Source organism: Dufourea novaeangliae, unplaced genomic scaffold (genome assembly GCF_001272555.1).
Source record: "Dufourea novaeangliae isolate 0120121106 unplaced genomic scaffold, ASM127255v1 scaffold196, whole genome shotgun sequence".
Lineage (NCBI taxonomy): Eukaryota > Metazoa > Arthropoda > Insecta > Hymenoptera > Halictidae > Dufourea > Dufourea novaeangliae.
In genome coordinates this window covers 98250-121303 of record NW_015374090.1, presented here as the reverse complement: position 1 = coordinate 121303, position 23054 = coordinate 98250, and the positions used below count along the sequence as shown (strand labels likewise).

The window sequence follows — 23054 nt, the reverse complement described above, 5'->3', positions numbered from 1 at the left end:
GAGCGGTTCGTTGCTCACCACTCACTATTCACCATACAATAAACCTAGCCATTTTCGTTTGATTCCTGTACACTGTACGTGGAGAAGATACAGTGTGTACACATGTGTGTTATCGCGACGAAAACGCGCTACTCTTACTTTATTCAAGTTGATGGAACTGTACCGCGTACGTACACCGTCGTACCTCGTCGAAGGCAACTTGGACCGAACAACCACCGCCTTCGTTTAACGGACGCCACGTAAGCCACGTTACTTTCGACTCGTTTAGAAAAAGGTTTGCTAGACGCGGATCATCGATTTTCCGAGAAAATAGGGAGGCTGGTTTCCAACGATTACACGAGTGACCGATCCACGAAGAAAAGCTTGCTTGCCACAGAATCTATCATACATGTATCTATGTATGTATACATACATGTACCTACGACACCACCTGACGGAACCCTGCTGCTGCTGCTGCTGCTGCTACTACTACTACTACTCCCTTGTCTTCCCGCCATCCACCTTTTTTCTCTCCTACTATCGGTCTTGTTATATCGGTTCAGCCAATGTTACGAGGGAATCATCGCTCTGTTTAGTCGACGTCAGCCAACGAGCTGACCTCGACGCGATGCCAACGGTTCGACGCTCGGACATTGGTTAACGTGTACATACATATACGTATACGTGTATGTAGACACGTGCTCACTTAAAAATTGTAATATTTATTACACAACGCGTTGAAAATGAAACGGTTATTTGTCGGACGAAATGAAATTGATTTTTCGACTGAAGGAAACGCTGCTGCTGCTGCTGCTGCTGCTGCTGCTGCTGCTGCTGCTGCTGAGAGTAACCACAAGAAACACAACGCCCTACGGACTATATCTATACAAACTATACAGAGAGACTGCAACGTCCAGTGGCATTTTAATTAAGGTTATACGCGTCGTTCGTGGCGGTTTACCGCAGCGTTTAAACTTACAAAGCGATACATCCGACTCGATGATACGCTAGCTAACCCGGCCTCGAAGACGGGAAGAACGGTTCGAGCATTTCCGTTTCGACAGATTGCTCAAGTTCGTCCTATTGCAAATTGTTTGTTTTCTACCGATACCGGTGGATCCGCGTTTTAAAACTTTTCACACGCGTTTCTCTGTTGCAGGATGATCGTTCGTTCAAGCCTGCTGTTGGCAGCGACGATCGTGTTCACGTTCGCCGACGATTCCTCGTCGAACAGCCTTCTGTCCGAGAAACGCGGCCCGATGGGCTTTCAAGGAATGCGCGGTAAGAAGGATTTTGCATCGTTGGAACACGACCAATTGTCGAAACGGACACCTATGGGCTTTCAGGTATACATATATGTAGAAAATCAATTTTCCGAGGATTCTTGGAAAAATTCACGATTTTTCCGTATAATCATCCCCGTATCTCACAGGGGATGCGAGGAAAGAAGGATTCGATAACGGGTGAAATTCAACACGAACTTCTCTCGGAAGACGCTAATAAACGGGCACCAATGGGTTTTCACGGTTTGAGGGGTAAAAAGGATAGTACCAGTCCTTACTTCGATGATTCGTACGTTCCGGTTCCGGGCAACATGTACGAGAAGAGATCGCGCTACAAACAGGATGAACATTATAAACGCGCTCCGATGGGATTTCAAGGGATGAGGGGCAAGAAATCTCTCCAAGAGGTAAATGCCTGTATTGCGTATCGATTGAAATATTCTTCGAAATATATACATATACTATAGATATAGATATAGATATAGTATATGTATATGTAAGTAGATAGCTGTTTCGTTGTTACTCTTTATTTATTGATTGTACCGTTACCAAGCGGGTAAAAATACTTGCTGTCTTGGTCTGACACGATATGTACCCCGTGTTGCGTTGCGTGTAACACGGACAGATCTCGAATGAAATTGAGAAGCAGACTGGGACAGAGTTGGAAGATTCGAAAGGTGCGGAAACGTACTCGTTCGATTATTCGGAAGACTACGAGACGAGAGTGCCAGCGACGGGATATCAGCAAGGTGTGCTGCGCGACAAGAAAAACAACGAAATCGTCGTCGGGGAATGGGAGAAAAGGGCTCCCATGGGATTCCAAGGAATGCGTGGCAAAAAAATCATTCTCGACGCGATACAAGAACTAGAGAAACGAGCAGCGATGGGTTTTCACGTTAGTATTTTCATACGGTTCACCCGTAGCTTCTCAACCCTAGCTTCCGAATCGATGCTTCCTTTCTTCGATGTTATTCTATCGGAACTTGTACCTAAACTTGGCAGGGAATGCGTGGTAAAAAGGATACATTTGTTAATTACGCCGACTACCCGATCGGTCCGTTCGGTTACGCGAAGAGGAGTGCGGAGGACTTTGACGAGGGAGAAGTTAGCGAATCGTTCAAGAGGGCTCGGATGGGTTTTCACGGAATGAGAGGTAAAAGAGACGCAACGCGGATTTACGGGAGCAACGCGGGCATCGGAAGAACAACGATAGGCCATCAAGGTAATGGACTATCAAGACATTCTTGCGATTTTTCCTTTCGTTTCTTTTCGCTTACGACTTATTTGTCGTCTCTGCAGGAACCAACGACCGAGGAAACCAAGTAGTCGCGTATGAGATTGAAAAACGATCGCCCCTCAGGTATCTTGGAGTTCGGGGTAAAAAGAATCCACGATGGGAGCTTCGGGGAAAGTTCGTCGGAGTGAGAGGGAAGAAATCATCGTCGGTACAAGACCGGCTTGTCTTCTAACGCGTTCTTCTATATTCTATATTCGATGTTCTATGTCGTCGAAACGAATAAATTGCGATTAAAAAATCCTCAAGGTCAATAGGTAAAATCCAACGATGCGCGCATTCGCATACCGCTCCGTATCCGTACCTACACATTGTCCATGTGTCTATGTAGTCGGGCCAACTTGAAACAAAACTGTACAAACAAACGAATTTTCTCTATCTTACCACCGTGTTATTTTCCTTTTTCTTTCAGATATTCAGCGATTGTATTGCGCCGTTTGTCGGTGACGATGATTCCAACGGCACCGATATAACGGCAGCGTAATATATTGGACTTTCTGTTTCAACTTATATTCAAAAGTTGTCCCACTTAACAATGGAAACGCAAGAGCAAGGTATATCACGATTTTCCTCACCGGTCTAACGTCTACGGTCGTCTTCGTTCTCGTCGTTTACACTACATCCCGGTCTTTTCCTACCAGACAATGTTTCGTGTCTGCAATTCGAAATACTAATAAATAGAAAAATAAACACTTATTTCCATGTAATATTCGTTTCGTTTACATAGTAAGGATTAACGATACATAGCAAGGATTATCATGTACCAAATCTAATAATTACCTTCGACATCGATCATAAAGTAGCCTATTTTTTTCTGTTACTACACGCTTGAAACTTTTCACACCAACTGACCGCCAACCGACACCCACGTCACTTCGTCTTCGAATCTCCTTCTTTTGTAAGAACGCCAGGAAATCTGAGCATACGAAAGAAACAAAGATGTATTGTCGTGATAGATAGGAATTCTATTTTTCTCTGCACATTCAAGTATCGATATGTGCATAAAATAAACGTTATTGATAAAATAACAGAGTATACTATGTTTCGTTAACAGTGTGGTTCGAACGAATACAATATCGGTGCAACAATTATACAAATCGATCTTATTTTCGACCTTCGACGTTCGATATCTTTTTATCTTTAAAAATAATTGAGCAGATTTCTTCTCTACTATTTCCTGTATATATAATTTATTTATTATTATACATTTATATAGATTTCTTATTATTATCATGATCATGATCATCATCACCATCGTCGTCGAAAAGGACGAGTTTTCATCTTCGATAACTTTTAGTATCTGTGTAATCATTACTTTCCATACTCAACCTTCATTGTGAATGATTTATGACTTCGTATCCCTACGAGATTTTCCACGTATACAAAGCATTTTCGATGAATCAAAAAACAGTTATGTTACAACTACTTATCGTATAAGAAATATTTTGTGGATACATTTTATGTCTCCGTTTACCGACAAATAACCAAATACATATCAATACAAGCAACGTATTGGTTTTATCATTTATTGCTGGGACCGATACTTACATCGCAATATCGTATTAAATTACAATTATTCACACTGAATTCAATAAAAAATATTAAACGACACTAGCGATGGAGAGTTAACGAAGATACAAATAGTGTAAATGATTCGATGTGAAAGGTATCTAATAATACATCCTTGATGATGTACGTTGCCTCCTGGTATTTTTCGTACTTTTTTCCCTCTTTTCTCAAAGATATCAAATATGCGATGCTTTCCGGAACGCGCATTAGCGAAAAAAGCATTAGATAGTAGGTTTATTCTATATGTTGTCGGTGTTTAAATGAACCAATTTAGCTTCCTCAAGCAGAAGATTTGTAGTTCAAGGAACGTAGATTAATACCCTCGATTGGTTGAGAAACAATAATAATAAGATCATCGTTAAAATCATAATTGTTTGCAACGGTTCACACTGTATCCCGTCATGCGTAACCTGTTTAGTTCAGTTTGGACAACTCTCACAACGTTATACCAGCAGCTTTCGTCTTGACCAAGCATTCAGATTAAAGCTGAAAGAACGTAGATTAATCCTCTGGCATTAACAATAACAATAAACGACAAGAACACTGTTAAAATCGCATTTAATCGCGGAATACCACTATTTTTTCGACCGGTGGCGCCACCCGTGGCGAGTCGCTGAAACTGCTAGCCAAATTATACCGACAGGCGAGTGAAAATTCCTAATGATGGAAAAAAGCGAATATCTCAATAATTAAGCTCTTAAAATGAACGTCGTTAGTCTGAAATTATTCCTGACGACTAAATGCGTGGACCCAATACTACAGAACCCCAGAATTAGTAAAATTATTTATGGCTGTATCAACGCTGACCCTTATGGAGCGGCAACCCGGTTGCCAAAACGTTTCTATCGCATTTACTCCGCTAAAAGGGCATGATTCTTCTTCGTTTTGCATTAGATACAACGTTTGAACAGCGTAGATTACTATTCCCTAACGGCTGGAAACCAGTCATTACAAGAACATTGTTAAAATCGAATTTGTTTGCAACGGTTGACACTGTATTTTGTCCTGCGTACCCCGGTTAGTTCACTTTGAATAGCTCTGACACCGTTATACGGATAACTTTCGTCCAGACAAAGTACCCGATTTATAGCTGAAAGAACGTAGATTAATCTCCTGTCATTGAAAATAACACTAAACAACCAGAACACTGTTAAAATCGCATTTAATCGCGGAATACCACTACTTTTTTCACCGGTGGCGCCATCCGTGGCGAATAGCTGAAACTGCTAGCCAATTATATGGCTAGTAGTTTGAGTGAATTGCCACGGGTGGCGCCACCGGTCGAAAAATATAGTGGTATTCCGCAATTAAATTCGATTTTAACAGTGTTCTGGTCGCTTATTGTTATTATCAATAACAGTGGATTAATCTACGTACTTTCAGCTACAAATTGAGTGCTTCAGCTAAACGAAAGCTGTCCGTATAACGATGTACGAGCTGTCCAAAGTGAACTAACCGGGGTACGCATGACCAGATACAGTGTCAACCGTTGCAAATAAATTGCGATTTTAACAGTGTTCTGGTCGTTTATTGTTATTGCCACTGACAGAAGATTGATCTACGTTCTTTCAGCTACAAGGTGAGTGCTTGGCCAAGACGAATCAACCGTTATAGGGTACTAATCTACATTCTTTAAACTTCGAATGTAATGCATGACGAAGAAAAGTGTTGCCTGTTTAGTGGTTATGTAATTGCAGCAGTTTTCGATCGGATTTACGCTGCTAAACGAGCATCAGTTTTCCTCGTCATGGATTACATTCGAAGTTTAAAGAACGCAGATTAGTACTCTCTGGCAGGTGGGAACCAGTAATTACAAGAACATTGTTAAAATCTCAATTGTTTGCAACGGTTGACACTTTATGTCACGATGCGTGCACCGTTTAGTTCACTTTAAATAGCTCTTCCAACGTTCTGTGGACAAGTTACGTCTCGATCAAGCATTCAGTTTGAAGCTAAAAGAACGTAGATTAATCTCCCGTCATTGAAAATAACAATAAACAACCAGAACACTGTTAAAATCGAATTTAATTGCGGAATACCACTATTTTTTCGACCGGTGGCGCCACCCGTGGCAATTCGCTCAAACTGCTAGCCAAATTATATCGACAGGTGAGTGAAAATTTCTAGTGATAGAAAAATGCTAATATCTCAGTAATTAAGCACTTAAAATGAACGTCATTAGTCTCACATTGTCCCTCAGGGCTTAATGCATGGACCCAATAATGCAGAACCCCTGAATTAATAAAATTAGTTATGCCTGTATTACCGTAACCTCTTACGGGCCACAACCTGATTGCAAAATATTTCGATCGCATTTACACCGCTAAACGGGCATGATTCTTCTTCGTTTTCCATTAGATACAACGTTTAAAGAACGTAGATTACTATTCTCTAACGGCTGGACACTAGTAATTACAAGAACATTGTTAAAATCACATTTCTTTGCAACGGTTGACATTGTATCGCGACATGCGTACCCCGGTTAGTTCACTTTGAATAGCTCTTACACCGTTGTACGGATAACTTTCGCGTAGACAAAGTACTCGATTTATAGCTGAAAGAACGTAGATTAATCTCCTCTCTTTGAAAATAACAATAAACAACCAGAACACTGTTAAAATCGCATTTAATCGCGGAATACCACTATTTGTTTGACCGGTGGCGCCATCCGTGGCGCATAGCTGAAACTGCTAGCCAATTATATGGCTAGTAGTTTGAGTGAATTGCCACGGGTGGCGCCACCGGTCGAAAAATATAGTGGTATTCCGCAATTAAATTCGATTTTAACAGTGTTCTGGTCGCTTATTGTTATTATCAATAACAGTGGATTAATCTACGTACTTTCAGCTACAAATTGAGTGCTTCAGCTAAACGAAAGCTGTCCGTATAACGATGTACGAGCTGTCCAAAGTGAACTAACCGGGGTACGCATGACAGGATACAGTGTCAACCGTTGCAAACAAATTCGATTTTAACAATGTTCTTGTAATGACTGGTTTCCAGCCGTTAGGGAATAGTAATCTACGCTGTTCAAACGTTGTATCTAATGCAAAACGAAGAAGAATCATGCCCTTTTAGCGGAGTAAATGCGATAGAAACGTTTTGGCAACCGGGTTGCCGCTCCATAAGGGTCAGCGTTGATACAGCCATAAATAATTTTACTAATTCTGGGGTTCTGCAGTATTGGGTCCACGCATTTAGTCGTCAGTAATAATTCCAGACTAACGACGTTCATTTTAAGAGCTTAATTATTGAGATATTCGCATTTTTCCATCATTAGGAATTTTCACTCGCCTGTCGGTATAATTTGGCTAGCAGTTTCAGCGACTCGTCACGGGTGGCGCCACCGGTCGAAAAAAATAGTGGTATTCCGCGATTAAATGCGATTTTAACAGTGTTCTTGTCGTTTATTGTTATTGTTAATGCCAGGGGATTAATCTACGTTCTTTCAGCTTTAATCTGAATGCTTTGTCAAGTACTACAATACACTGTTACCCCGGTTTTGTTAGCAAGGATGTACTCGTCTCTTGGTCAACAATGCCGCCTTGGGCTTGAATCAGCTCGAATAGAGAATTACAATTGATTACAACTGACACACAATTTTACAATCATTTGTCTAAGGGAATTTAGGCCTTGATCGTCCTTCTTCCCTCTATCCCCCATGGACGAAGCATAAACATAGATACAGATAATAAACTACATTTTTGATAGGGATGAAGTCGCGAGGCAAGCCGGATAAGCTGCTCTGTTCTCTGTATGGTACTGCACGCATGTGACGCCTCCACCCGCTACAGCTGTAGGAGAATTCCCCAGCACAGTCCCATTAGAAAAAGATGTAGGTACTTCAGTTATTGTACTCTCTCTCTCTCTCTCTCTCTCTCTCTGTCTCTATGTCGTCTTCCACCCTACCATAAGTCTATTCAAGTCTATTGTATATGCTTTGGAATCACTCCTAACCTCACCTAACCTGTACACGGTAACCTGTCATAATTTGTCAAACTACAAATTTTGCTGGGTAAGTTATTCTGTTTTTTTTTGTTCACGAAAGTATATATTAGTTTTACATGAAACTTATTTATCTGTTGTACGTAAGGTGTGTGTCCATTAAACTTCCAACATCGTATAGCCGTATAATTACACATACAAGTATGTAGGATGCGTACGCAATTGCTAAGTGTTGTCGCATACGATTGTTTGTTTACATATATAATGTATGTAGAATACATTGTTCGACGGGTATGTATTTGATTTCTTGAAAGGAATCGTCTGGCGATGATTTACGATAGTCCTCTGGTTAACCGTTAAATGAATGCTTCCGTTGACGAATCCAGGGGTCGGTAAACATGGAATTGACACGTGTGCAAGTATTTATTTCCGACTACGAATCAAGAAGAAATATAATAAAATGAAAAAAAGTATTTTATTCGAGAAAAGTAATTGATTTTGGTCATTTTGAAGCGTTTGTTTTATACAAATATAAGAAACATCGACACGCACTTGTCATTCTCGTGGCATTCGTTTTATATTTTCCAAGCATTCTGTTGTATCGGTTCGACGAGTATTCTCGTACAGACGACGGTGTAGAACTTTGAACTTTTTGCCGTGTCTACATACCTAGAACCACTACTGTATTTTCGTCTAATAGCATACGACAGGAGTACGTGACGTCTAACGTGCATATCCATACACACAAACATACATCTAATCGTAAGCCGGATTTTAAGCAAAATTGTAACACCATTTGAACAGTACACGAAACATTTGTTATATAGGTAGCTATTACATGTTGTGTAATGTGAGATAATTGTCCGACCAGTGTCAGCGATATTCGTCCGCGTGTTGTTCGATTCAACGTGAATTGGAAAGAACGTTATTAAAACGGTGTTTTACACATATGTACTTCTATCCGCCCCAAGGAAAATATACTTGTCCTTGTTTCGCATAATGACTTGGCATTTCGGGGTAATCATCTCCGAAACGAAGAGCGTACGTTTTCGTGTTCCTTTTTCCACCCCACGGATTAAACGGCACTTTCTTGCTCTGCCTATGTTTCATTCTCTTCTCGGGTTTTAATCTGCATATCTGTAGGAACCTGGAATATCGTAGAAAATATAGAAATGCCTGTGTAAAATAATATGTATACCGACTAAATATTGACGACAGACAGTTTCCGTTTTTTGTTTCCTACTTTACAATCGAAATTTGAAGCTGACAAGAGAATAAGTAGGTACGGTAGTAAACGTCGATATTTGCATATTACGGACCAACTGGTATCGTTGTTGGTAATGATCTCCTCTCCTGTCGTGCAATCGTATCCACTTGTCTCGTTGTTTACACGAAATGGTATTCGGTACGGAAGATTGTTGCGTTTCCTGTCCCATTGGTCGTCTACTATTGCACGCATTTCGTCGTTTGTTCTTCCGCTGGACTTTGCCGTGTCCTCCTCTCTCTTGGAGGAAAGTTCACCTTAAACACGGATTAATCGAGAAACATTACGTCTGCGTATTTAGACTGGTGTTGACTTATAGATTTCCATTGTAGATTTTACCGACCTATCGCCGTGACGCCAAGCACAATAGATCCGTCGTCCAGTTTCGGCAGCGTCGTGAGCCGCTGTCGATCTCGATCGATCGTTTCTCGAGCTCTTTTTCCACCCCATCTATCCCATCTAAGTCTGTTGCTTTCTGGCATTCTTTTGACATCGTAACCATCGACAACGACCGTGCCCCGATTATTTCGACCGTACACCAGGCGACTCCGTTTGGTTTGTGCGGCAATCTGGTCCGAACGGGAGAACGGTTTTCCTCGTTTACCGCCCCCCTCGTCGAACGGTAGTCGAAACAGTGGATGAATGGTAGGACTGTTCAATCTATGCGAACTTATCATGTTCTTTTCCCGCCAATAAGTTCTCTGATCCGTTTTCTCTTGGGCAGAATCCAAAAATTCCTTTGATCGAAGATACATAGATAGATTTTTGAGATAGCCATTGGCTCGATTTCAACGAATCGAGCAAGAAAATTGATGGAAATAGACGTTTTCGATACGGATACGATACGCCTATATCAAGCTCACCTTGTTTTTAGGGACAGCTTGCCAATATCCCATGGTTTCTCTTCTCTTTGAAATAATCATTTTCACGTTCGGCTCGTTTCCTCGATTATAATCGATTATTTCTTTGTCGTTTTCTGCGTTACTATTGTCGCCTGAAATAAAATGCTCTCGTGCTCACGTATCAGTCGTAAATACTCACCTGTTTCGTTCGCTTGCTCGCTCTCGTGTCACACGACGCGAATTCGAAAGATATTTCTCCTCACCTGTTTGAATACTGCTCGGACCGGTTGCCTTTCCGTTTCTTTCCGTCGCGAGCGATTCCTCGTTCCATTCTTTCGATGCGTCCATCTCGGATTTCCCGGTCTGATTATCAATGATATCGTTGGCTCCATTCTCTAATAGCGCTACGTCCGACCAAGTACTTTCGCTCTCGAGATTACCGACTATTGCGCGTATCAAGAGGCCAACGATTGAAAAAACCAGCCACATGTCTGATGGAAGGAAAGGTTTGAGAACATGATACAAGGAACGTTAAAAGTTATTAAAAGGAATCACATCGTGCACGGCACGGACATGTAACGTTATTCTCTGTACGTTTTGTTGAAGCAAAACATGCAGATACATTACATACAAAAATATTCTGTGCCTATGCATGTACAAATATTATACATACATATGTAGATATAGATACATATGGATATGTATACGGTATGGTACCATAGCTACATAGAACTTGTACACGCGTTCATATTCACGCATGTATACATATATGTACATGTATACATATACATATGTACAATATGTATAACGCGTAAGGCAACGTTTCTCTTTAATATACTATACGTACTATGTACCTATGTAGGTATATTCTGCCGAGGTATTTATTAAATCCGAAAAATAAGGAAAGGAGGAAGGAAAAGGAGGGTGCGGTTGCAGGTCAATTGCCATGATAAGGTTATTACCTGAGTTTTTCTGTGCTTGTCTTGGCGCTCGGATAGCAAAACGGTAAACTTGAAATATTTTCTTTCTATCACTTTTCGAACGTCATTCAGATGTATCTGTTTGTTCGAATAAAAATGGGGAATGTACTTTTGCGGAGGCAGGGTAAGAAGGCTAAACCAATTTCTTTGACATATCACGTAGTTTTGTTCTACACAGAGACAACAACTGGAAACTCTTTATGGAAAGAACAGCGTAAGCACGCTGCAATCCTCTCTATGAAAAATAATCTGCTAATTGCGCGCTGCTATTAAAGTCGCATTAGTCGTATTCCCCAGAAAAGAAGTTACTAGGTACTGGTATACATACAATATACATACATGCATACATACATATGTATATGTGTCGCACAAGTATGTATAATACATATAGTACAATACAATCAGATTTTGTTGGAGAATATTTGAAAATTTCAAAGCATATTTTTCTATTTTCCAGACACTAAACAACAATTACAATACCGATCTGTCACGTTCCCAACGGAGTCGCAACATTTCGAAGATCAATAGGAGATCAGAACTGTTCGCTTGCGATACGAATCCGATAAAATATTCTAATAATTTTTCGTTCAGAGAGAAGTTAGAGAGAAACAACGCGTTTTTGTCTTTTTCGTCTTTTTCGTCTTTTTCGTCGATCGAGGCTTTTACAATGATGATCGAACGACGGGATCGTGCACGGGGGAGGAAAGGGAAGAAGTGCACTTTCGTCAGCAGGCGTGTTAAAATTTAGTTAGCGACGCTTTCAAACCTGTCATCGAAGTACTTATTCGTTTTCACAAACTATTTGCATCCAGTCCTCTACATGAGACATTTGAAATTCTCTTTCTCTGGTTCTTTACTCGTTTGTTCGCATTTGCCAACTGTTTTCTCGTTGGAATATTATCAAAAATTGTCTGCAATCCGCAACATTTCCGAATCACTTTGATTTGTTCAGGTTACTTTGCAATCAATGCGAACATACATATAAAGTATAAAGGATATGTATAATACTACACCGTTCAGTCAAGATGTTTCGTAGCTGCTTCGAAAAATGTAAATGTCGTCTCGCGTAGTTATCCGGAACTCGATTACACCGCACATAATCACAGTAATCGAAACGATCGAAACTTGTAAGAATTCGTGAGGCAACTGCTTTTCACGTTTCACGTTGCCTAGTTTTCTTATGATTTTTTAAGGGGATCTCGATTTACAACTGTGTATATTAAGCATAGAAATTTGCAAAGAGTGCTCGGTGTTCCCGAGTGACCGCGAAAGGGTGGGACGCGCAATGACTGAACTTTTATCCGGATTGACGCGATAATTCAACATAGCAAGAGTATTAGAAACGAACATGATTTGCCTGTTTCATTTCATGTCTCGTACACGTATCACGATGGGTATGCTGGCACTTACCTTTGAGTCGGTTTTTTTTTTTGCGATATCGAGATATGTACAATATAAGTATAGTATATCGGCCTCTCCCTCGACGCAGCAACTACGATCGGCTGAATGTCCCCAGTATCGAGGAAACGCGCGTTTTCACTGTTAGTTTTCGCTATAGAAGAAATCGTATAGAAGACGTCTAGGTATATGCTTTGCTATGGTCTGGCATGCTATGCTAGATGACACGCGCGGGCGGGTGGACGAGCGACAGAGTGGATACCTGGGGGGCGCGAGCTCCAGTAAAATAAGGTGTACAGTGGACAGTAACGACACGCGTCGCTCTTCTTATACCCGCCACGTGGTTCTTCAGCGCACTCTCCGCTTGCTTGAAAAAATCAACCCCGGCTAAAAAGCCATCCCTTTCACCCTTCTACCGCTCTCGATACGAGTTAACTCCTTCTACTTCTTTTTCTCTGCGATTACAATTATCAACGAATGCACTCTCATTTGTCCGGTATTTTAGAATATTTCCAAAAGAAAACACTTTTCGTATTTTGATTGTTTCATTTCGTGTTCGGTTAGATATGCGCCGCGTTTCTTCCGATGACAGACCGTTGGATGGTTGATGTTTAAATTATAACTGCGATATAGTAGATACAATAGAATCATAGAACGCGTAACAGTCATCGAAACCGGAATAATTCATAGATATTAGAACATGTTTTATTGCACGTATGTAGAAACCATCGAATCGAATATGCGGTAGAAATGGGGGTAGCATATGTGCGTAACGGTTAAAAATGTCTTGCCTCGCTGTAATTTACTCTGAAAGATTGACCCGGGTTGCGCTCGTAAATTTTCATTCTGTGCTAGCCGATGATTGAAATTTCAAACTCGACAAGAGAGTTAATATGTGCGCGGTGGTAACCTACATCTCGCGTCAACGTCGGTTTCAACGACCTATCTCAAGTGAAGCGAGTATTAACCGTATTTTTGTTAGTGGTCAATTTTATTCGAGCGAACCACATATTATGTATATACAAGTAATGTAAAATCGATAACAGAATCCATCGGACGTCGCGTACAGTACATAGACTATAGGGCGGTATAGAGAATCGTAATTTCCCGCGACAGCAGTCGTGATGCTTAAAATTGTTGTCCTTAAAATTGAACGCACAGTTGAAATTATTACGGTAGAGCGGGCAAGATCGCGGTATTAATTCCAGTCGGTAGACTTATCCGGTCGAAATCTGACGTCTCACCGGCACATCACGTACAAACATTCTTTCATGGTGTAGATCGTTGGTATTTGTTGATCGTTAAGCGAAATTGTTACGGACCTGAAACAACAACGACAATCGAATTATTCGTTTAATCGATGATTTAGTTCGGACGTTTAAAGTGATATATTTACGTGAGAATTTCGTTTCAAGGTGGATGCAGCTGCTTTTCGCGAATGTTGTAAGAACAGAAATTGAATTGAAAGAAGTGACATGCAAGACGAGGGGAGAGACATGGTCGTATTTCAGCGTGAAGCATTTCTATCAATTGCAGGCTGAGAAAAATCGAAATCTAGGTGTATCCTCTTGCCTCTGACCACGTAGAAAGGATCGGATTCGGACAACAATCGATCCAACGTTTCTCGTTCATCCGATGATCTTGTTCGCTTTAGTCTCACTGTTATTCGGTCGAAATCATCGGTACACTCTTTAGATTTACATTCAGAAGTCTCTGTGAACTCTTTAAGAATATGTTTGGCGTCGCGATCGACCGTTGATAGTTGGGATCTTGATCCGTTCGGTATCCGTCTCTTGGACAACGTATCGACGTTTACCCGATATTCACTTTTCTTTCCACGGGAAATAAAGTAAGGTTGTTCGAATATGTCTAATATACCCGAGTGTGTATTCCGTCGTTCGAGATTGTACGTCGATGCGGTGTCGGGTATCGTTTTATGAATATCTTCTTTGTGCCACCACCGATTTCTTTTCGTTTCTCTCGTGGAGTCATTGTTCGCGACACTGGAATCGTGCCGCTTTGTTCTTGAAAATTTCATCCAGGCGTTGTTCCACGTATCGAACAGCTCGGTGGGTTCGGGTCCAATCGGAGTATCTTCCCGCGACTTATTCGCAGTATCCCTCGAACAGCGTATCCTTTTGCCCCTCGAAAGAACGAAGGGATCGTTGACAGACTGGAAACGAAGCGGCAGGTTGTCCGCGTAATTATTCGAAATTTCGATCCAACTCGGCTCGTCTACGTAAAATGGATTCTCGACCTTCCAACCTTGTTCTCGGTGGTAGGCGCATTTCTCCGAGTTGTACGATGCAACGTGATCTTTCTTCACGAACGGATAATCCCGTACGTTCACCGAAACGATTATAGTCGGATTTGTGGCGCGATGCTGAAGATAATACCACCACCTTGCCGTTGGCTTACCCGTGTCTGAACGATCGTACTGCGGACTCCTGTATGCGTAAAGTTTCGTTCAATTTCAGATATATTTCAACCGTACGGCTCCCAAGTGGGCATTCGATTAACTTACCTGGTCGTGGTGGCAAGAAACGATAACGGAAGTGATGACTGGAGGAAAGCTCGCGACCCAACGGTATCGTCGACGTCGAAACGGGTGTTGGCTGATCGCGAATCACGTTTCTCCCGCTGCCACCAAAGTTCTTTCAAACCTGTGTCTTGTGACGATTTCCGAAGAATACTCCCTGTCGCCTACGAAATACTCATTTTCGAATCGAAGCAATAATGATTTCTCGCACCGTCGCGAAACGAACAACAAGGAAAGAAAGGGCGGAACAGAGATGAAGGAGTGAAGTGGGAACGCGACTCCAGGGAGGAAAGTGTTTTTCCGCGCGTACGAAGATTCATAATTTCAATCACCGACTAAAACTTTTATCGAGTAAGGTCGTTGCAAGTTTGAAGGTCTCTGCTCGTTAGAATACACCAGTTTTCCGGTAGGATGAATAATAAGATACTTAACGTAACACACAATAATTAGAGTACTGATATCGCGAAATAGTGGACAAAGTAAAATACACATATGTTATGTATTAGTGTAACTGGTGGATCGTCGTCTCTTCGTAACACGTACCGCATCGATGTCGCAGGTCGCCGACGATAAAAGTACTGTCGCGAGTAGTAATCTCTTCATTCCTATACACTCTGTCTAAAACGTATCGACATAGAGATGTACGCGTATGTATACTTGTTGGAATTATTCGAGTTCCACGAAAGACACGTTGTGTGTGTGTGTGTGTGTACCTGTTGTTCGGAACGATCTCGCGCGGTCACCGCTTACGGACAAGAAATGACCACGGCGAGATCGGTCCTCCTGTATTTATGGTATTTCTCCGTGTGTCCAGCGAGTGACCTCGTTGCGGTCCAAAGATTAGGAGGATTGCACAGGGAATTGGCAATGTCACCGGTCGCCGTCACCGGTGTAGCCCACTTCAATCACTTCACCGCTATCCGTGTGCTTTTCTTTCGCTTTTCTTTTCTGCGTGTAACCTCCTGCCCGTGGAAAAAGTTCACGTCATAGGGGAAATGTGTTACGATCTTCTGAACGACTTGTCGCAAACCAAAAAATACCTACATCTCATCTTCTATCCGACGCGGGATAAAGACACCTGATAAATTTCATCGTGTATATGTATGTACAACATACATACATACATACGTGTAGTATACCTATGATACGGTGTTGTAACACTTGTAACTTGTAAGGTATCATGTACACACTTATTACTGTCCTTGGTAACGAAAATGCCAGTCGGAAAGATACGAATCGACGTACAGGACGCACACGGTGATACGAGACAGAACGTTTTTCATTCCGCGTAACAAAATCGTGAGAACTTAACGACGCGCGAAAAAACGCTTTGTTGCGCTTAATACGATTACGACGTCTTACAAAATCTAGTCAAGCCAGAACTGTCCAACCGTGAGAGAGAGAGAGACTGTATTTAACGTCGTTCGCCAAACTAAATCGTCCAAACGGCGACGACAACGAGACAAGGGAAAATTCGTTTGCACTAGTTGGGACGGAGCCTGCAAGTTTGCCCCTTCTGTTCGTATCGCAATCCTACGCGCGTAAATTTTACACACGCGTATGTAATAGGGGGCTTTTCTCACGAAAGCTCCCTACGCGTAATCGGCGATACGATGCTCGGACCAAAAATGGAATACGTGTTAGTCACTATCCGATATTTCGTACAAGTGTCTATAAAGTTACATCTGCCCTTCTTTCAGACTACGAGCGCGTTAATCCTCTACATCGGAGGGCACAAATAAATAGGATAAAATGGTAGGAGAATTTTTTCCTCGTTTCGAGCAGAATCTAATAAACCTTCGAGGCAGTATGTGCCTACATACATATGTAGTTGATACATGTAGTCACATACATATAAGTAAGTGACGACGAGTGTCTTATTTTTGCTTGTTTGTAGAAATTCCGATTTCTAGGCGATGGAGATTGTCCCGATTGGCTGCTGGCCGAAATTAATACATTATCACGTATGGTACGTGTTCGAAGTTTCAAGTTTCATCCTATAGCCCCTATAGAACGAGGATCTTGAGCGTTTCCATTGGAACGGTAAATCGGGGTTTGACAGTCTTAAATATTTTTGTTTCTTTCGCAGACGTCTATTAAAATCAAACTATTGGCCCAGACAGTTGCAAAGTACCTTGCGGATGGGGAACTCGACGTAAGTGGAAATCTCAGTTTGAATTAGTTAAGTCGGCTTTGAACGGTTCGTGATCGGTGTACATACATATGTGTATCTATTTGTTTCGCTGCTAAAACCGTACGCTGGCGTATACATATACCTACCGAGAAACGACTATCTTTTTGGAATGCCAACGGTAAACATTTTGCGTGCTCGAGCTAAAAAATCTCTCTGGAAAAACTTACGTCTCTACATAATTTGGAAAAGGTGTCGGAAAGAACGGTAGAAAATAGATAGATCTTTCTGTCTTTTCGTTTACGTTCGCATGAAAAACAAAAATTCGATTTTGGAAGAACACCAACGGTATAAAGAGTGACGGCTGCTAGCACGCCTTCGCGAAACCTCTAATCTCTTGGTGGCGCGTAACGCAATATATTAAACCGATGCTCTGCTGTACTACGAAACGCGAAAGGATCTAGCCAGAAATAGATAGAAATGATGCACCTAGATGCAAGAAACGAACGTCTGTGGTGCCTCATAACGCTTTCTTTTCCTTGTTTGTCTTTCAGGAGGAAAAGGTACAGAAAATTACTCAAGATGCTAAAGTCGGTGAGTGCAGTCGAAATCATCTTGAACTTTTTCCATCATCTTTCTCCTCAACATTTACGATACATATCCACGTGTAATTTCTTCGTGTCCTTTCACTCTTTGTCTCTTTGTTCTACAGAGCCGAGCGACGCGAAAGCCATGATAGCCGCACTCGAATTGATATTCGCATCATCCGCGCGATACGGTGTTTCTGCTGCTGACTTGAGTAGCGAACTTCAACAGCTGGGCCTACCTCGAGAACACAGCGCGGCAATTGCTCGACTGCATACAGACAATAGCCCTCGGATCACAGATGCTCTGTCGTCGCAATCGCTAAGAGGTAATCAGTATTGAAATTTCAAATGGACCGAGAAACGCGATTCAACGCATTTTCATACATCAGCTTTGACATTTAGTCGGTCCGATCATGAGCATTGAAATTGATCGTACATTCATAATGTATATTCAATTTCAAGATGTTCATTTTACTTTGTTGCAGAAGGAACATTTGCTCGTGCAGTGATTAATTTCATGTTTATTCATACTTTTCTCCCGTCGATAGTCTCTCTCTCTCTCTCTCTCTCTCTCTCTCTCTCTCTCTCTCTCTCTCTCTCGTTACATTACACGAAAGCTTACAATTAGTCTTTCCGTGTTCTTGCCAGATAATCGAGATACATTTCAATATTGTAAATTGGTTAGTCACATTTCTATATGCCGGCAGGCGGTACAAAATGAAATACAAAATACTAAATGATATGATATATCCAGTATAAAAGCTACTGTTTTTGCAGTTAGTCGATTGGCAGCGATCCACGTGTTACCTTGCGATAGTTCGGCCCCGTTCGCCACGGTATCTCTCAAGTTAAGTAAATTAGGCGGCACCGGAGATGATTCTATCGTCAATATCTCGCAGGATGATGCACAAGTCTTACTTGCAGGTAAAAATGTTTCTTTTTAACATATCGATACGATAGAATTGCAATTTATCTTCCATTTGTTTTATCTTTTTTCAAGAATTACGGAGAGCAAAATCGTTAATGGAAAATCTCTAATTGTAAGTGTTACGCGTCCAAGGATTCATCGTATATGATACTTTTATGTTGGTGATCATAATAATGCACACTGCATCGATTACAATAGTAATACATTCATGTATAACAGTATAAGGTTGGGAGTAATGGAATCTGATATAGTTTCAGTCTTGGTATAATTTCACTTATAATCGATCAGAATAAATAAGCAGATATAATTGTTAGATTTTTATAATTGATAAGTGTTATTATGAATTGTAGAAATGAAATGCAATAAATGATATATTGGGAAATATGTAAGAAAGGATGCATAGTTTGGCAAAAAACATCAATACATACTACTTATGGTATAATGTATATTTATTATATTATCATTTTTGTCATGTAGTATAACATTGGTATTTCTATAATAATAGTAGTAATAATAATAATAATAATAATCTTCGTCGTCGTCGTCGTCGTCGTCGTCGTCGCCATCGTCGTCGTCGCAGTAATTAATAATAATAATAATAATAATAATAGTAATAATCATCATCATCATAGCACCATGAACACTCCACAGTAAATATGTATTTTAATTCGTTATTCGAAAATCGCGACGAATCGATGCGTTTCAAGGAGTGAGAACCGCGATTCGCGATACGTATATCAGAATTATGAAAGACTGCGGACTCTTTATATTTAGGATGCAACCTCGTAAGAAAGAAAAAGAAAGTACCCGTCCGTGAATGACTAGATGGCTTGAAATTAGGACACGAGAATTTCTGACTAGAAAGAAAACCGTTACCCATCGAAGATTTCGCAAGGAGTAAATATACTTTGATCGACGATTGTTTCGTTCAAACGTGTTCAATCAAACATTGATCGATATTACGGATTTTTCACCTGATCGAAACCACACGAAGATATTTACCCCATTGAAATCAAGGCAATCAGATATTGAGCACTTCGATAAAACTCATTGCCCGGCTCTTCTTTAAATTGACATTTAAATAAATAATCGTATCACTGTTCTCACACCTCATAAGCACCGTTAATTTTAGGGGTTCGTACAGGTGTTGCGGCTTACACTTTGTAGTTCCTTAGCGTTCTTTCTTGTTTAGCACGAGTTTCTTTTAGTTTTGCGTCCGTATTTACGTGTATCTAAGTGTTTATGTATCCATTCAGCCATCCATTAGTTTGCTTGTGTGTATGCACGCACGCACGCACGCACGCACGCGTGTTCCTCCGTGTGTGTATCTATTCACGTATACGTGTGTGTATGTGTATGTATATTCTCTTTCCTCCAGCACCGTTATATTTTATTTAATTTGTCTTCTTAGTGAAAGCTCGATTTTAATATATATATGTATATGTATATACTTTTTCTTCTTTCATTTTAAATTCGTCCCTCTTTCTATAAGGTGATATAGGCGTGTACCTGCTTCGTACATGTCATTTTACCAATCGATTATAGCTTTATTTTATTTATTTATTTGTTTCTTTATTTCTGTTAAATTCAATTTTATAATTTTAACATCCTACCTAAATAGCTGGTCTTTATTACTTGTCAATAAATAATACATAAATACATAGGTACATGCTTCATCGTCATCACACATTTACGCCTCCAAATTTGCATTTTCGAGCAAAGGTGTTCCTTGTGAACAGCGATAGATAATGACGACAATGATAATGATAATGATGACGATAGCGTTGAAAGTAACAACAACAATAACAGCAATAGTAATAATGCTGTTGGTCTTATTAGCCTTATTACCTATAATGGTATAGAGATAACAAAAGTAACAACGATAATGGATCTACTATTGACGGCATTGAATTGTGATACGTAATAATAGTAGTAGTATAGTAGTAGTAGTAGTATAGTAGTAGTAGTAGTAGTAGTAGTAGTAGTAGTAGTAGTAGTAGTAGTAGTAGTAGTAGTAGTAGTAGTAGTAGTAGTAGTAGTAGTAGTAGTAGTAGTAGTAGTAGTAGTAGTAGTAGTAGTAGTAGTAGTAGTAGTAGTAGTAGTAGTAGTAGTAGTAGTAGTAGTAGTAGTAGTAATGGTAGTATAGTAGTAGTAGTAGTGGTAGTAATAATAATAGTGGTAGGAATAATAGTAATAATAATGGTAATAATAATCACGATGATAATGATTCTTACAGTGACGATAACCACTTTGATGGCTATACTTAAAAGAATCAAGTACAATCTTACATGTATGTAGATGGTACATTTTGCATGGAAGGTTCATTATTGCCGTTTCGACTACGATTTAATTGCAGATTACTTAAACACCAAAACTCCATGATTTGTTTCTTACGCCGCAAAATATAGTTTCATTTTAATTTTGTGTAGTAATTCGCTATATCTCGCGCATCTACCAGCATTATAAAATAACAAGGAACGTGTTATTTTCGCCGTGTCGACATAAACTACAAACGCATGTCCAATGTACATGGAAATTAGTCTTTGTTTAAATTTGGATGGTTTAAGCTAAAATACAAGCGATACCGTTACACTGTACGCACATTTCTATTTCGAATTCTTTCCGTGAAATATTATCGACGAATTTTCGTCACCGTGTTTATTCATAATCGTTTCTAATACTTTTAACATCATCAGAAATAGTCATCATCACCATCATCGTTGTCTTTGTTCTCCTTCGTGGTTGTGGTCGTGGTCGTGGTCGTGGTCGTCGTCGTCGTTGTTGTAGTAGTAGTAATAGTAGTAGTAGTTGTTTTCGTCATCATTTTTATTCTCATAGTTTTTATAATATCGTCATCATTGTTTAAACAATAGTGGTACCATTGTTTCGAGTGACACGTGTGAATGGAAAAGTCAGTGTGATTTTCAATTGTTGCTCGATGAGTTTAACAATGGCGCTTCTCTTTGGAAGATACATATATGTAGTTGGATGCGATGCAAGCAGTTTTATTTGACTCGGGTATTAATCCCCGTTTAAGAATGTCAGAACATACATATGTATTTCTTGAGATCTCTGTGTCGAGAGATATTAGTTCGCTCGGCGAACAAATAAATCTCGTAAGGATGGATTCGCATCGTCGATACGATACCAGAATTGTAGTTGGTCTACTTTCAATATAGTGCGCGTTTGTAAATTCAAACGTGTTTCGCATTCTCTCGATAGTCGTGTCCCACTTTCTGTAAACGAAATGATATTTAGGTACTTCTAGAAAATATCTACAACTGGATTAATGAGACAGGCGATGATCAGCGCTATATTATACCGATTTGTAACGTGTTGCCCTGCAATGAGCCTATATAGAAATTTTTCTTGTTGTAAAAGAATCGAACGTGGGACGTTGTCCATTGGCTAGATGTTACCGTACCGGTTCGTCTTTTCTTTTCGCAATGAGAAAGACAGCGGTACAGCTCTCGATGAATTTCACATTTTCGTTACTTGTCTGACGATATCATCAACCGTACAAGTTTTCAGCGATGCTACACAACGGTATAATAGAAATTACGGCACAGATCTAATACATATGACCTATGCCTTATGCAATTTCCCATGACGCGTGTGTATACATACAGACACAACTGTCCATCTGTGCATCGAGAATAGACGTTTCGCGATACGAGAAGACTTTGATTGTGAATATTATCATTGAATGCGGTGCACAGGATTTCATCGATACAAGTCGTAAATTACTCTGGTTTGTTGGACAATTTCAATGTTGGAGATATCGTTGCCGTTCTTCTTTTTTTAGTTCTCGTTTATTCCTTCCAGTTATACTCGATTTTAGTATGTTTAACTTAGTGTTTTGTTGTTCTGCTTCAGTCCGTTTCGATATTCGTAAACTGTTTCCTTACGGATCCACTAGATGTAAATACTACACGGTACTGTTGAAACATCAACTGTGTGTTTGTGTCTGTGTAAATATAAAAACGTATTGTTTTACGATACCGAGGAGAGGCCTTGAATGAACATTGCTTGGGAATCCGAAGCACTGCTGGTTGGTTCGGATCGTAGATCTCGGAATCGATCGCAGTTTCGCGAAATCGATCTTGTCATCGATCTCATGCTTTCAATTTATCACAGCCTGCTTTTATGTTTCTTCCCGATTTCTTTATTCGTGCGTGAATGCGGACAGACGCGTGTCTCGTTTAGTCTTTGGTAGCGACTGAAGGTAGAAGTGAGAAAAATCAGAAAGGAAGAAAGTTACGAGTTGAACGCAAGGTAGCAGAGTATATGGTTCAAATTTTTGTAAGGTTACGTT

At 40.4% G+C, this 23054-nt stretch overlaps 2 protein-coding genes across 4 annotated transcripts; both read left to right on the top strand.

The window, feature by feature from the left end:
• The first annotated feature begins 1139 nt into the window (after positions 1–1139).
• LOC107190774 (tachykinins) lies at positions 1140–2912 on the top strand. The gene is made up of 5 exons (XM_015579648.1): positions 1140–1325; positions 1412–1669; positions 1888–2157; positions 2265–2484; positions 2562–2912. Exons 1-5 carry the CDS (start codon positions 1140–1142, stop codon positions 2729–2731), a joined length of 1104 nt encoding a protein of 367 aa, XP_015435134.1. The 3' UTR covers positions 2732–2912.
• Positions 2913–7887: 4975 nt separating this feature from the next.
• On the top strand, positions 7888–18991 carry LOC107190764 (COMM domain-containing protein 4). 3 transcript variants are annotated; one of them, XM_015579635.1, is made up of 8 exons: positions 7888–7960; positions 16794–16848; positions 16991–17062; positions 17183–17248; positions 17779–17818; positions 17937–18137; positions 18589–18735; positions 18812–18991. In XM_015579635.1, exons 2-8 carry the CDS (start codon positions 16846–16848, stop codon positions 18847–18849), a joined length of 567 nt encoding a protein of 188 aa, XP_015435121.1. In that variant the 5' UTR covers positions 7888–7960; positions 16794–16845; the 3' UTR covers positions 18850–18991. The 3 variants fall into 3 exon arrangements, with proteins under 3 accessions (XP_015435121.1, XP_015435122.1, XP_015435123.1); XM_015579636.1 differs by lacking the exon at positions 7888–7960 and adding an exon at positions 8070–8140; XM_015579637.1 differs by lacking the exon at positions 7888–7960 and adding an exon at positions 8307–8361.
• The last annotated feature ends 4063 nt before the right edge of the window (positions 18992–23054 follow it).

Coding starts and splice junctions, on each gene's coding strand:
- LOC107190774 (XM_015579648.1), top strand. CDS start 1,140: ATGATCGTTCGTTCAAGCCTGCTGTTGGCAGCGACGATCGTGTTCACG. Junction 2,158..2,264: donor GAGCAGCGATGGGTTTTCAC/GTTAGTATTTTC, acceptor TAAACTTGGCAG/GGAATGCGTGGTAAAAAGGA. Junction 2,485..2,561: donor AACAACGATAGGCCATCAAG/GTAATGGACTAT, acceptor TCGTCTCTGCAG/GAACCAACGACCGAGGAAAC.
- LOC107190764 (XM_015579635.1), top strand. Junction 17,063..17,182: donor TTAATACATTATCACGTATG/GTACGTGTTCGA, acceptor TTTCTTTCGCAG/ACGTCTATTAAAATCAAACT. Junction 17,819..17,936: donor TACTCAAGATGCTAAAGTCG/GTGAGTGCAGTC, acceptor TTTGTTCTACAG/AGCCGAGCGACGCGAAAGCC.